Source organism: Hemicordylus capensis, chromosome 2 (genome assembly GCF_027244095.1).
Source record: "Hemicordylus capensis ecotype Gifberg chromosome 2, rHemCap1.1.pri, whole genome shotgun sequence".
In the NCBI taxonomy this organism is placed as follows: domain Eukaryota; kingdom Metazoa; phylum Chordata; class Lepidosauria; order Squamata; family Cordylidae; genus Hemicordylus; species Hemicordylus capensis.
The window spans coordinates 47,795,729-47,810,498 of record NC_069658.1 but is presented as its reverse complement, the minus strand read 5'-3'; the positions used below and the strand labels follow the sequence as shown (position 1 = coordinate 47,810,498).

Sequence of the window (14,770 nt, the reverse complement as noted above, 5' to 3'; positions counted from 1 at the left end):
CTAAAGTAAAGTGTGCCATTGAGTCAGTTTCAACTCCTGGCACCCACAGAGCCCTGTGGTTTTCTTTGGTAGAATACAGGAGGGGTTTACCATTGCCTTCTCCCATGCAGTATGAGATGATGCCTTTCAGCATCTTCCTGTATTGCTGCTGGCCAATATAGGTCTTTCCCATAGTCTGGGAAACATACCAGCAGGGATTCGAACCGGCTTGTTAGTCAAGTATTTCCCTGCTGTGCCACTTAAGGTGGCAGAAAAAATCCAGTACCAAAGGACATATCTGGTCATTCAGTTCAAGCAGTAGTTATGTCCACAGCATTTATGGGGGTTAAATGTTTGTGGAGATACCACCTGATCATAGCCATCAAACTATATTAGACATTATACTCTTGATAATCAGTCCTAAATGGGCACAGTTTTGAGTGACTGGTTTTTGAACTTGGTTATCTTGAAAGGTGGCTGTATCCTCCATCCTGGTAAGTCAGCTTGCTACTCTTTCATCAGTATGAGTCCATAGAGAGCGCAAAGAAGAAAAGCCAGGTTTCTTACCTGTAACTGGTAGTATTTTGAATGGTCATCAGTGCAGTCATACAGCCCTACCTCCTCCTCCACTGCAACCCTTTATAATCAACTTGTATGGATTTGGTGCTCACCCAGATCCAAGGGAAGGGAAGCACTAACCACTTCTACATTGGCAGAATAGCTGTCAATACATGGTATGGTTCATGCCAAAAATACGAAGTGATGCTCTAGAATGTTCTGAATCAAGGTACTACACAGACACAGAACCCATAAGTGTAGTTGCACAGATGCCCACTCAGGCATAAATTACATGTTAAAAGATCTGCCTTATCAGGTCCTGGTCCAAACTGTGTGAGAGGTATGACCCCAAGAGAAGTGTAAGCTGCAGCTATGATGCAAAAGCTTCATTCTGCTCTTGCTTTGTACCAAGAAAAAATATAGACCTGCATCCTTGTCTTACCTCACTATCCAAATTGGTCATAATATAGGCAAGTGTGTGATTACTAATTGTGTGTAGGTAAGTGTGTGACTACTGTGGCGTATAATATTTATTTATTTGATTTGATTTATATACCGCCCTTCCAAAAGTAGCTCAGGGGGAAAATCTCAATGTCTTGATGTTATCCTTCTTCCAAAGATCATATCTACTTTGCACCACATCTAGGGTGAGAGCGAGTTTGGCACCCAGTTCTTTATTTTGTTTTAGTTGTATGTGGGAAGTCTAAAGCTGTTTTAGTAAGACTTCCATAAGCAAACCTCTACTCTTCTCAGACAGTGAAAATTAGCACTGAGACTCCAAAGTTAGTTTAGTTTGTTTGTTTTTTCAAATTTGTATACCACCTCAAACTTCCCCCTCTGGGTCGTGTGTAAGTAGGGAGGCTATCTTGTGGCTGGATTGTTTGTTCTGTGGAGGCTGCAGGTCAGTTTAGCCTTAATGTAATGACTGTTCATATGCAACAGCCCTAACACTCTTGTAAAGCATTCAGATCAAATAGGACTAAAGGTTAAAGTAGATGCTCTGCTTCAGAAAGATCCTAGGTGCAATCTTTGTGTGGGATAGACCACTATCTGAAAACCTACTCTTGACAGTCAGTGATGGACCAATTGTCTGACTATAAGGCAGCTTCATTTTTTTAACCCTGTTATCCAACCTTTCTTAACAGATCCAAAGCAGTTCACAACATATCAATAAAACATTATTAAATTACACAAAATTAACAATATACTATAGCAGCCTCCCATAACTTGCAGCATTTAAAGCTAGCAAAAGAACAAGTAAAATAATTTCACTAGCAGTAGGAAATAGATTTTTCAAGTCAGTAAGGTTCTCTGAAGTGCCCTGAAGATGAACAATGTGTTGGCACACTTAATCTCCACAGGGAAAGTCAGCACCACCACTGAAAGGGCCCTGTGCCTAGTAGATGTCCACTGTACCTCTAGCAAAAGGTACTTGGAGCAAGTCCTCTGATGATGCAGTGCACAGGAACATAAGGAGAAGATGGTCTTTTTTAGGCAGTCATATGTTCAGAAAAGGGGAGTAGGATGGGAACCTAGGAAATAATGTGCTGGGAAAGGAACTTAAGAAACAACTTTATTAAAAATGCCATTGGCCTTTATTCCTACTAATAATAAGTACAGGAGATGGGTTATAAAGCTACCAACATTGCTGCATACTTAGTCTCCTAATTCAGTCAAGACATTATAGGAGAGGTCATTTAGGAAGGACTGGCTCCCACTCTCAAGATTCTTGTTGTGGCAAAAGCTAATGACTCCTGATACTGCACTCCCTGAAGTTTTCCTGTAGTCCATTCTTTGGACCTGCTTTTGGACTACTGGTTATTAATTATTAACAAATCTAAGTGAAATTGCTGCTTGGCATGTTTATCTATGGATCAACCAACACTATGTGTTTTTCTTCACACCATCCCAAATGGATTGTTGTCATGGTGTTTGAAGAATTGTAAAGGGGAAGGTAGAAACATGATTATGCCACTTGGCCAATATGGAAACAATAACAATTATATCTGTTAAATACTTTTTAGATCCTGCTGAAGGTCCATGGATTGAACTTTTAATGCAAGGCAAATATAACTATTACTTTAATGTGGAGACTGAAGAACACACTTGTGTACCACCTGAAGGAATCATACCCAAATCATCATGGCTCACTGGTGAAGAGATCCAGGTAGGGATTGTTGAAACAGTGGCTGGGGGTGGGGGGTGGGTTTAAATGTTGCCATTAAGTATCAAGAATATGGTTAAATTGGGGTGAAAAGCTGAAACTTAGCAGCAAATAAAGTCTTTTTTTCTCCTTTTTAAATAAAAACTTCAGCTTGACGATCACCCATAAGTAGGAGTGATCTGGAAGTTCCTAGGAAGCATACACTCACATATCATCTGAAGCTGCCATTGCTGCACGAAGTTATCCACCTTGGCCTGAGATGCCACAGAGGATCTTCACCCAAATTGTCACCTAGATTTGAAGTTGGGTGGAGATTTTCAGTAGAATCTTGGGTGGAGGTGGTGATCTCACTCCCCTTCCAAAAGGGGAGCTTGGGCCTCAGAAAAGAACTGTTGTGGTTTTTTAAATATTTAAATATATAATACTTTAAATATTCTTTTTGTCATTAGTATTTTAGATCTGGACAATAATTTCTAATAGCTGAGACAGCTGTCTCATATTATATTTCTCTTTAATTTGCAAATGGCAACATGGAATACATTCTTAAGTGAACATCCACGGGGAAATTAGAATGCAATCTAGCAAAAACATTACTGTTGAGCATCCTCTGCTTATTCCAGTATAGCATGCATGGAGGGAATCTTGCACAAACATCTGTTGCAATGAGCAGTATGTTAGCAGTAAGAATGTTTTTGGATTATTACCACTGTGTAAAGAAGTGTTCCACGTATTGCTATCTTCAGTTCCTCCTTTTTTCTTTTTTTTGTTGAGTCACTTTACCCTGGGATCAGAATATACATTTGACGCTTGCAAAACATTGTTTGTCTGTATAGGGCAAATTTAAAAATACTTTTGGGCAATGAAGATTTTATTTGCTGGAGATGAGCTGGTCATTTTAGACTACAGGAGAACTCTGTTATCAATGGGGGTTCCGTTCCATGGGGTGGGGGGTAGCGAAACCATGGATAACGGGGCATTAGGGCACTGGTTAGGCTCCTGAGGTTAAGAAAAATGGGACAAAAAGGACTGAAAGTGGGGGAGAAGGGAGGAGTGCCCTACCATGCTCTGTGTATCTCCAGCTGTCCAGCAATACCCCCTCAAAGCCCAAAATTGTGGTCCCCCCCAATTGTGGATTTTAAAACCTCCCCCCCCCCAAAAAGAGCCACAAAATGGCTGCTGCCCTCAAAATGGTGGGCAGAAATTACCTCGGAAGTCATTTCCACCCATCCTTGTCCCATGAAAATGTGAGTCTTAACCCTTTAAGACTTTATTTTATTGTTTATACCAAGGTCGGGTGGCAATTATCTGACTGTGGATATGCGAAACCGCAGATGCCGGGTCCGCAATAAGCGAGGTTTGGTGGGACTAATACACTACAGTTGACTAGAGAACTTTCTTCTTTTTTGTAAACTTATTTGTAAGGCAAGGAAGTTTTTTACAAGAAAGTAACCATGCTAAATTATAGGAAAATTAATTATGCCCTGAAGTAATTGATCTCTTCCAAAACAGAGACAGTTTATTACACGAACCAGCTTGTTAGTCTGGCTTTTCATGGCTTGCTTTTTAAAAAAAAGAAAAAAGAAAAACTACTTTTCTCAGATGCCAAAAGTGAAAAAGGCATTTTATACTCTGGAGAAGAATGGAATTGTAGGGTGTACTGTTGAAGTGACCTGGGAGCATTTTAAAAATAAGAGCCTGATCTTATTAAAAAAAACCACCCTTATGGAATCCACCTATTTGTTGCAGTTTTGATGGTCAAGAGTGAAACATCATTTTTTGTTTCTACAGAAATGTTAAAATTAATTGAAAACATTTTAGGGAGGGCTTTAGGCTTGGCTGGAAGTCAGATTGCAATTTAGGTGGTGAAATCATTTTGACTTTGGCTTGGCAACATATTATGTCTGACCCTTAATATGATCTTTCTTTCTTAGAATATTGTTGGCCAAATTACATCAGATTACAACAGAGAACAGCTGTGGTTTGCAAATGAGGGCCTGATAATTCAACTGCAAGCTCAAGCAAGGGGATTCCTAGTGAGAAAAAAATACAAGGAAAGAAAAGCATACATCCAAAGTCATGAGCCATCAGTCATAAAAATACAGGTACTGTTGTCCACTGAAGAGCCATCATTGCCTCTGGCTGTTGGAGCAAAATAACCTAATTATACTTAATAAGTTTAGAAGCATGTAGTACATAAAAGTATGGTTTTATTGAATTGGTTGTGAGGAGGAAAAAGCTACCCTAATGGCCTCACTTTGCACAAACAGAAATTGTTTTATAACGACGCATACATTTGGAATTAATTACTGTGCAATTGACATGATCTTCATAATGAATTTAGTCGGGATAATGGTGGGTGGAGATAGCATTGCCAGTAGCTAGTTTAGTGGGCTTCCTGGAATCACTGTTGTTGCCTCTGCCCATATAGTCCTGGCAGCCCAACATGCTTTCTGTACTGTGCCTTGTGTGACAGCTTATAAATGGTCAAGATTGCATTTCCAATGCATGAAAAATGCATTGTGCTGCCCTGCTTACAGGTATTTTTACGGGTGGGCCACTTTTGAATGGTAGGGTTGAGAACAGTAAATAAGAAAATTGTGCAAGGCAGAACTTGCATAAACTTAGCTTTGTACTACATCCAAAAGATTGAGGATGTGCCCAGAGGTGCACCTAGGTAATTTTGGAGCCTGGACCTAAAGGCCTTTGGAGAGCCCCCCCTCCCCACAAATTAAGCACCATTGTGCTCAGCCGGGTGACCACACAACCCAGGATAGACTATAGAGGATTGGGGCAGGGGCTGTGGAGGCCCTGGACTTTGGCCCTGAAGTCCTGAGGTAAGAGCACCTCTGGACATGCCTCTTCCAAAAGCTCATTCCAAACTCTTGGGAAACTACTGAAGAAAAGCTTCTGTCAGTTTTGAATCCGATGATACAATAGCTTGAATGAAGACTAAGATGTGTGTTGTTGGGAAATTGATTCTTCAGACAGAAGGTTTTTGCCAAGAACATCAAGAAACTACCTTAGATTGGTCCATCTAGTTCAATTTTGTCTACACTGACAAAATTTCAGACAGGGATTTTCCCAACCTTATTTAGACTGATTGGACCTGGGTCCTTCTGCATGCAAAACAAGTATTCTACTGCTGAGCTATGGCCCATCAGAAGTCTGTGATGATGTGGAAAAGAGCCTTGTGCTTGTTACAGAACATTCAGAATCATAATCTTAATACTAGTCTTCTCTCTTAAAAAATGAAACAGGCAACCTGGAAGGGATACAAGCAACGGAAAATTTACTCTGAGAGATGTGAGATGTTTCAAAGAAATATTTCTTCTGTTATCAAGGTACATACTTTATTCTGGTTTTTATTTTATTTTATAGATGTATAGATCTATATCCACCCTTCAAGGGTGACTTGAAGCATTTGAAGCGTTGCATTACTGTTTTTGAAATGATATGTTTTTCCTGCTCACTGGTGCCTTGTACAATATGGAAACTCCAAAATGTGGTACAGGTGGAAGAACTATAATCAGAGAGATGTAGCTTTATGACCCAGGGAGGGGTATATGGTGGTGGTCAAATCAGACAGACCATGAATATTGCCCTGAGCAATTGCATGTCAGTGCATAGTTATTTTTAAAGGGATTTGGATCTGCAAGACCTTGATTCATCTTGGCCATAGACTCTGTGGGTATCCTTGACTAAATAACTCTGAATGTTGCACTTTGGGGTCAACTAGCAACATATTGTTCAGTGCATTGGATTAATGTGTATCTGTGCATGTATGTGCTCTATATGTGTTCTTAAGAGAACACGATGAGCCCTACTGCTTATTAAGATCATTTGGGCTCTTTCCAGACTGGGGTGAAGTGGTGTAAAATCCCACAGCTTTTATCCTGACGTTTTGAAGCCGTGGGATTTAACACCACTTCCTCCCAGAGAAAGCCAGAGAAGGGGGTAGTTGACTGATGGCTTTCCTTCTCTTCCCCCCCCCCCCGCACCAACAGTCCTCTGGGGCACCTCCCCAACCCCCACATGAGGGGCAAATCAGGGAGGAAGATTGTAAAGCTGGGGAGTGGCGGGGGTGGGGAGAAGAGAATTTCCTTTGGGGCTTGCTGGAGGAGTTGTGGTGGGGTGATGAGGGGAGAAGAGAACTAGAAAGAGGTGGGGGTGAAAGAGGGAATGAGAGAGAGGTGAGGGGCAAAACAATTCCCAAACAAAGCTAGCAAATTCGGGAGGTAGATTTCTGGCAAAGCTGGGGAGTTGCTGTGGGGTGGTGAGGGAGAAGAGAATGAGAGAGGAAGGAGGGAGAGGCTTTCCCTCCTTTCCTTTTTTGAAACGGTGGAGCAGCTTTCCTAAAATGGGAAGATGCAGCTATTTTTTGCAACGCACATGCAACATTATAGCACTGAAATGCAAAGATAAAACTCAAAGGAAGGCAATGGATATGTGAATGGCACCTTGCTGACAACATAGGGACTGCACCGTCAAAACACAGGCAGTATGGAAGCACACTTAGCAGATAATGTGGTGAAACTGTTGTAGCGTGTAATCGGGAAAGCGCCTTGGAGAAGTCCACCTAGAGTTGCCACCCGTACCTCTGGTGGTGACTCAGGGTTGAGCCTTCTCTAAGGCCACTCTAAGACTTTGGGACATTTGCTCTGTTAAAATAAGAGCTTCAACATATCTGGCAGCCTTTAGAAAAATGCTCAAAATGCACCTGTTTAACCAGGCTTTTTTGGTTAACTTTTAAGAAGTTTAAAAAAATGTTTATATTGTTTCAGGGTTTTTTTGTATTTTCAATCAGTTTTTTTAATTATTGCATTTTAATTTTTGTAAACCACCTTGAGACATGTTTAGGTGGCCTGAAAATATCAAATAGATAATAAATAGAACCCTATATTATGGTTGGATCTGTAAATTGATTGATTGATTGATTGATTATTTGTTTATTTATTTATTTAACTTTTTTTTTTATGCCGCCCCAAACACAAGTTGCTCTGTGTTCTAGCTGAACACTAAGCTCTCCTTCTGAATTTCTGGTTGTAGCTTCCAGTTTCTATCCCCTTCCTAGTTCAGTGCAGATCAATTTCTTTGAAAAGCTGGTTCTGCTGACCAGTCAGAAGGTAGTTTGCAGCCCTCTGTTTGTATTTGGCTACTGATCATCATGTATTTTATTTTTACATTTATATCCTGCTCTTCCTCAAAGGAGTGCAGAGCAGTGGTTGTTTATCCTCTCATCAACCCTATGAGTTACATGGCTGAATGGGGATTTGAACTCTGGTCTCCCTGGTCCAAGTCCACCACTCTGACCACTACACCACACTGGCTGTTGTACTATGCATGCACACACATACAGTATAGCTGCAGTCCTTGTTCAAGTAAAGGTAAAGTGTGTCATCAAGTAAATTTCAACTCCCGGCCCTGTGGTTTTCTTTTGGTAGAATACAGGAGGGGTTTGCCATTGTTTCCTCCTGTACAGTAAGAGATGATGCCTTTTAGCATCTTCCTGTATCGTCTGGAAAACATACCAGTTGGGATTTGAACCAGCAACCTTCTGCCTGTTAGTCAAGCATTTCTGTGCTGTGCCACTTAAGGCGGTTAGAAAACCTAAAATATGGAGGGAATGAGGGCTCTGGACAGTATTACAGCCTCAGGCAGTCCTGCACTTGCAACAGATACTGTGTATGAGGCTTGCACAGCCTTTGTGGTGTCCTAATCAAACACGTGAGCAGAGGTCAGTGATGACACGGCAAAAGCTAGACAGCGCTAATTAGAGCATGCTTCATTGCAACTGCAATGAAATAGTGCTCTTTTGCTTCTTACTATGGACATTATTGGAAGGCTCAAGAACTACCCTGAAAACCTCATTACCCCCCCCCCCCCCGCAACCTGGGGGGAAAGTGTGGTAATTGCACTTGTTGAAGATTTCTGCCCAAGCATCTTTTTGCAGCCTGGTGAGTTGAAGCAGGATAATTTGCCCTGCAACTATTAGAGATGTTACTCAATCCCTCTCGCTAAAATTTGCAATGGAATGTGTGGTTCTGGACCCTTTCCCTCCCCTAGCAGGTCAGATTTTATAAAACACAGACATGTCTACAGATTCCATGTATTCTATATATTTGAGCGGGAAAGAATATTGTAATGTGTAATTTGCAATGTATTATTTGTACCAGCTGTTTGAATAGGAAATACATGGAAAATATGCATTAAAATGGAAATTTGTTTTGGTGTTTGGGGGGGGGGATATCCAGGAATTTTTAGTGTAAGGCAGCAGAATGGAAATCAAAGGAAACTGCACAAAGTTCTGATTAAATGGAAACAGCTCTATCCCTATGGCACAGGTTTCAGTGCAGTAATGTTTCATTTAGCTTAACCTTAGATGTGTGTTAACAATCCTACATAAAATGCACCAAAAACCTGATGTGGCAGTGTGTGATTTGTGACCACCTAATATCTAAACACACAAGTTTTTAAAAGCAGAATAAAAATTAAATCTGTTCATAGTTTACTTTAAATATCTCTCTCTTTTTGTTTTGACTTTCAGATTCAATCATGGATCAAAATGTGGTTAGCTAGAAGAGTGTACAAGAAGCGGCTACAGTACTTTAAAGATCATGTAAGGGTTTTCCTGCTTTTGTTCCCTAATTGGTAAATCCATAGGCGTAGCATCCATTGGAAAAGTGGGGGCAAAGGTCCCTGGGCCCGGAGGGTCAGGGGGCCCACAAGGTGCCCACAAGTAGAAGCCTCCTGCCTCCTGGGGGGCCTCCCAGTAGTCTGGGGGGCAGCACTGCCTGCCACCCTGCGAATATTTCTCAACTTCACCACTGGGGGGAGGTGAGGGGTGAGCCGAGCGGAGCAGGCCACCCCCACATGGCGTCAGCGGCGGGCGCTGCTGCTGGTCGGCCTCTCCTACACACCTGCGCAGCTTGAGTATGTGATGGGCATGCAACGTCCAAACTCAAACTGTGAAGGCTGGAGAGGCCCACCAGCCACAGTGTCTGCCACTGCCGCCATGGTGTGTGTGTGTGTGTGTGTGGCCTGCTTCGCTTGGCTCATCCCCTACCCCCTGCAGTGAAGATGATAAATAGTGGCGGGGTGGCCCCCCACACAACTTGGAGGCCCCCAAGGAGGCAGGAGCAGCGGCACAGCAAGCTATCTTAAAAAAAAAAAACTAAGAGGGGGCCCTGTGGTGGCAGGGGGGCTTCTGTGTGAGTGGTGCCGCTTATGATGGAGAGATGTGGGGCAATGTGGAGCTTGTGGGGGGTTAGGTAGGTTTCCCTGCCCCCTTGCATCTGACATCAGATGCAGAGTGTGTGGCTTGGGGCATTGATGGGGGGCCCCCTTCCTGCATTTTGTCCTCCAGCCCCGGGAAGCTCGCTACACCCCTGGGATCCTGCTATTTTGAGTCTGGCTAGAGAAAAATAGTGCTACTAGAAGATAGCAAATTGTATGATTAGATGTTCCTCTTTATCTTTGTAGGAGGGGGTGTTTGAATTATAGTCAGGTAGATGATAATTAATAACTATGAGACTAATTGTTTTCTGAATGATGATGTCTAAAAATGCATAATTTGGGTCTCTTTCAGAATGAAGAAATTGTAAAAATTCAAGCCTTTCTTAAAGCAAACAAGGCTAGAGAGGATTACAGAACATTGAGTAAGTGCTGAATAGTATCTTCTGAACCATAAATAGTGAATAAAGTAACTTTTAAAAATGATGATTTTACAAACACCAGCACTGGTGGTGTAATTGTTCTTAGGAGTTTTACTTTATTAAACTGCCTTTAATTTACAAGTTCTTCTTTTCTGTAGCTGGTTCCGAAAATCCACCTTTGAATGTCTTGCGCAAATTTGTTTACCTCATGGATCAGAGTGATTTAGACTTCCAAGAAGAGCTAGAAGTAACAAGATTAAGAGAAGAGGTGGTCACAAATATCCGATCTAGTCAACAGCTCGAGAAAGATCTGAACCTGATGGATATCAAGATAGGATTGCTGGTTAAAAACAGAATAACTTTGCAGGTGAGTTAACTTGGTAAAGTTGGAAACTGCCTTATATTGAGTCGGACCATTGGCCCATCTTGCTAAGTAGTGAATACAGTGGTGCACCTAGGTAATTTTGGAGCCTGGACCTAAAGGCCTTTTGAGCTGCCCACCCCCAGAAGTTAAGCATCATTCCCCTACACACACACACACACACACACACACACACCCCATAGCACACGTGGGTTCTTGAGGGCACAAACAACAACTGAACTCACAAGAATGTAATAACATAAATGTATATTCATGCAAATATGCATTAGCAAAAACATTTCAACACCCAACTTAACATATTCCCATCCTGCATAATTCTTTATCCACTCCCCACTCTGTCTCTAAAGGATCCAATTTTAAACAACTGAATTTGCAAGAATATAAAGATGTAAAAAAAACCCAAGGTAATGGGGTTTTTTTTGAGGCGGGGGGAGACCTTGAAATTTTTGTTTTTTAATGTATGTATTTATTTTGGCCCAAGGCCAGCATAGGTTTTTTTAATGCAACTTGCAGGCTGGGTGGGAAAGAGGACACTGCCACAACATACAGGGCAATAATGCTCTTATGTAGTATGTATGTAGTATGGAGCCAGTGTGGTGTAGGGGTTAGAGTGCTAGACTAGGACCGGGGAGACCCGAGTTCAAATCCCCATTCAGCCATGATACTTGCTGGTTGACTCTGGGCCAGTCACTTTTCTCTCAGCCTAACCTACTTCACAGGATTGTTGTGAGGAGAAGTATGTAGTAGACCGCTCTGGGCTCCTTGGAGGAAGAGTGGGATAGAAATGTAAAAATAGAATAAAATAAATAGATTTATTTGTTTATTACATTTATATACCATCCCATCCAAACGGCTCTGGGCAGTGCACAGCAGCAAAAACAAAACCCGCATCAATCATTTTAAAAACAATCAATACAAAACAATTTTTAAAACATTTTAAAACCATTAACAATTTAAACATTAAAAACAGTTTTAAAACCCTGGAAGGCCAAGCCAAACAGTGAACTCAAGCTACAGATTTCTGACCGGAGTGTATTCCTCAGCCCAGGGGCAGCTATAGAGAAGGCCTGCCTCTCACTACCAGACATACTGGTGGTAACCGGAGGCAGACCTCCTCAGACGACCCTAACAAAGCGCTCTCTAAGGTAACCTGGTCCTAAGCCGTTCAGGGCTTTAAAGGTAATAACCAGCACTTTGTATTTTGCCCAGAAACATATGCACTGGCTGCATATCTGCACTTAACGTTATCTGAAGTGGTCCGTCTCGAGTTACCACCGGTATTTCTAGTAGCGACTCAGAGGCGGGCCTTCTCTGTAGATGCTCCTGGGCTGTGGAATCCACTCCTTGCAGAAATCCATAATTTGAATTTTTTATTGGCCTTCAGGAGAGCCCTCAAAACCTATCTGTTTGGCCTGGCCTTCCAGGTTTTTTAAATGGTTGTAAATGGTTTTAATGTTGTAACCTGGTTTTTCAGGCTTTTTCAACTGTTCTGATTGTTTAATTGTTGTTTTATGGTGTTTTATAATCTCTGTTTTAACTGTTAATTGATTTTAATTGTTTTGTTTTAATTGTAAACTGCCCTGAGCCATTTTAGAAGGGCGATATAGAAACTGAACAAATAGAATAATAAATAAATAATAAAATATCGGCAGCCAGTGCAACTGTTCCAAAACAGGCATACTATGGTCTCTCAGAGACCAGTATGGCTGCCATATTTTGAACTAACTAAAAGTTCCCGAACTATGTACAAAGGCAGCCCCACATAGATCACATTACATTAGTCAAGCCTGGAGGTTGCCAGCTGATGCCCCACTGTTTGAGGTCATTCTCTTCAAGGAATTGACACAGCTGTTGAATCAGCCGAAGCTGATGGAAATTATGGTATCCTTCTGGATTGCCTGGGGGAGCTGGAGATAGGGGGCACTGCTTTGCAGTGGTTCTGCTCCTATCTCTTGGGTAGTTTCCAGATAGTGGAGCTTGGTGACAATTACTCCTCAAAACAAGAGCTGTTATATGGAGTCCCTCAGGGCTCCATTCTGTCACCAATGCTTTTTAATATCTACATGAAACCACTGGGTGAGTTCATCAGGAGATTTGGTGCAGGGTGTTATCAGTATACTGACGACACCCAAATCTAATTCGCCTTGTCACCACCACCACCACCACCAGGAAGTGGCATTCATTTCCTAAATGCCTGCCTATAGCAGTAATGGGCTGGATGAGGGATAACAAACTGAAACTGAATCCAAGCAAGATGGAGGTGCTCATTGTGAGGGTTCAGAATTTGAGGGATCAGTTAGGTCTTCCTGTGTGGGATGGGGTTACAATCCTCCATAAGGAACATGCACGCAGCTTGGGAGTTGAAGTCCAAAAACATCTGACCCAACGTTGAGAATCCCTGCTATAGACTATCCATAGCAAAAGGTAGTCAGAAATAAAGTCCCCCTACTACCAGTGCTCCCTCTAATTTTTATCACCAGTGAGTGGAAAGAGTTTTCGTTCTGGGCAGCGGTATCATGGCAGTGTGTGCACATAACACATACTCTCTCTCTCTCTCTCTCTCTCTCTCTCTCTCTCTCTCTCTCACACACACACACACACACACACACACACACACACACACCCATGAAATAATGAATGCACAAAAACATTACCTCTGCAGGCCCCCACCTCCAGTCTCTTAGTGATGCTTGCTCAGCTATCCATGATGGATGCTCTTCAAAATCAGTCGACCGTTGTGTAAAGGCCACATATATAATAGTACAATGACCCAGTGGTCCTCCCTGTCAGAGGCGCTCTTACCCCTGGACTTCAGGGCCGAAATCCAGGGCCTCCAGAGCCCCTGGGGGACCCAAATCCTATTTAGTCTGTCCCGGGTGGTGTGGTCGCCCAGCCCAGCATGATAATGCTTAATTTGCAAGGGGGCGAGCCTCCAAAGGCCTTTAGGTTAGGTCCAGGATCCAAAATTACCTAGGTGCACCTCTGCTCCCTGTTGCAATACCCTGGCCTTCACAGGGATGCCTTGTAGTTCCAAATAACTGTATTGATTTCCAATTATATTTTATTTAAACTTTCCTGAGTAACAGAGATTGGAAAAATAAGATAAATAGCAGACTCAGCACAACCTTCATTTTGATGACCACAATTCCTCCTGGCAATAATATATATAGATTAAACCAGCAATTTGTATCCATCTCCAACTTTCTGATTACTGGAATAAAGTTATCTTCCATCAAGTTGGAGATATTCTCTGAGAGAAAACTACCAAGATACAATATGTTCTTTTAATTTCTTCCAAGAACTGTCCATTGTCTTAACACCCACTTTTAAATATTCATCTATATTAATGGTTTTTCAGTAAAATCTGTAAAGCAATGTAAATATACATTTTCAATTAAGATATTAAACAAGTTACAAAATTAAAACTTAAAACATGAATGCTAGAAGTGCCAGCAGCAAAATCAATAAAAAGTAAGCCAGTCACTGAAAATCCATCCTAAAAGCCTGGCAGAAGAGAAGGTCTTTTACAGACCTCACAAACCAGGCAAAGAAGAGGACTGGCTGACTTTCCAAGCAAAAGGAATCCCCTATTCCAGGGCAGCAAGAAATAAAAGTTCTGCTTCAGACAGAAGGAAGCATAGACTCACTGTAAGATGACACACACAGCCAAACCAAAGGGGAACATAAGACTCTACAGCACTCTATGCAAAAAAAAAGGTTTACCTCCGCCTGCGCCCAGGCTCCACAACCTCTGGTTTCTTGGGCTACCGGGGCAGGGGCACTGCCTCCTCCTCCCTCCATCCTTCTCTGGCTCCATCTGCAGATCTCAACAGAAGTCTCACAAGATCTGCAGCCATAACTGGAGGAGAAGGGGGCCCAGCTGGGGAGGGAGGGAGGAGGCGGCGGTGGCAGCGACCCAGCCAGGGAGAGGGTGAAATGGGGTGCTGGGCAGTTGGGCGGCCGTGGCGGTGCAGAGACCGCATGCCCACCAGAAACTGCTGCACAGCGGCCTGAGGGTTGGTGTGTACACATACG

The 14,770-nt window shown here is 42.3% G+C and overlaps 1 protein-coding gene across 4 annotated transcripts in view; it reads left to right on the top strand.

Annotated features, from left to right (window-relative positions):
* The window catches only part of IQGAP2 (IQ motif containing GTPase activating protein 2), a 219,248-nt gene that overhangs the window by 172,124 nt on the left and 32,354 nt on the right, over nucleotides 1-14,770 (top strand). For all 4 annotated transcript variants that reach the window (XM_053299875.1, XM_053299877.1, XM_053299876.1 and 1 more), the window contains 6 exons: nucleotides 2,562-2,704; nucleotides 4,633-4,803; nucleotides 5,959-6,042; nucleotides 9,246-9,317; nucleotides 10,287-10,356; nucleotides 10,512-10,720. In XM_053299875.1, coding sequence (XP_053155850.1) covers nucleotides 2,562-2,704; nucleotides 4,633-4,803; nucleotides 5,959-6,042; nucleotides 9,246-9,317; nucleotides 10,287-10,356; nucleotides 10,512-10,720 — 749 coding nt within the window. The remainder of the gene's footprint in view (nucleotides 1-2,561; nucleotides 2,705-4,632; nucleotides 4,804-5,958; nucleotides 6,043-9,245; nucleotides 9,318-10,286; nucleotides 10,357-10,511; nucleotides 10,721-14,770) is intronic.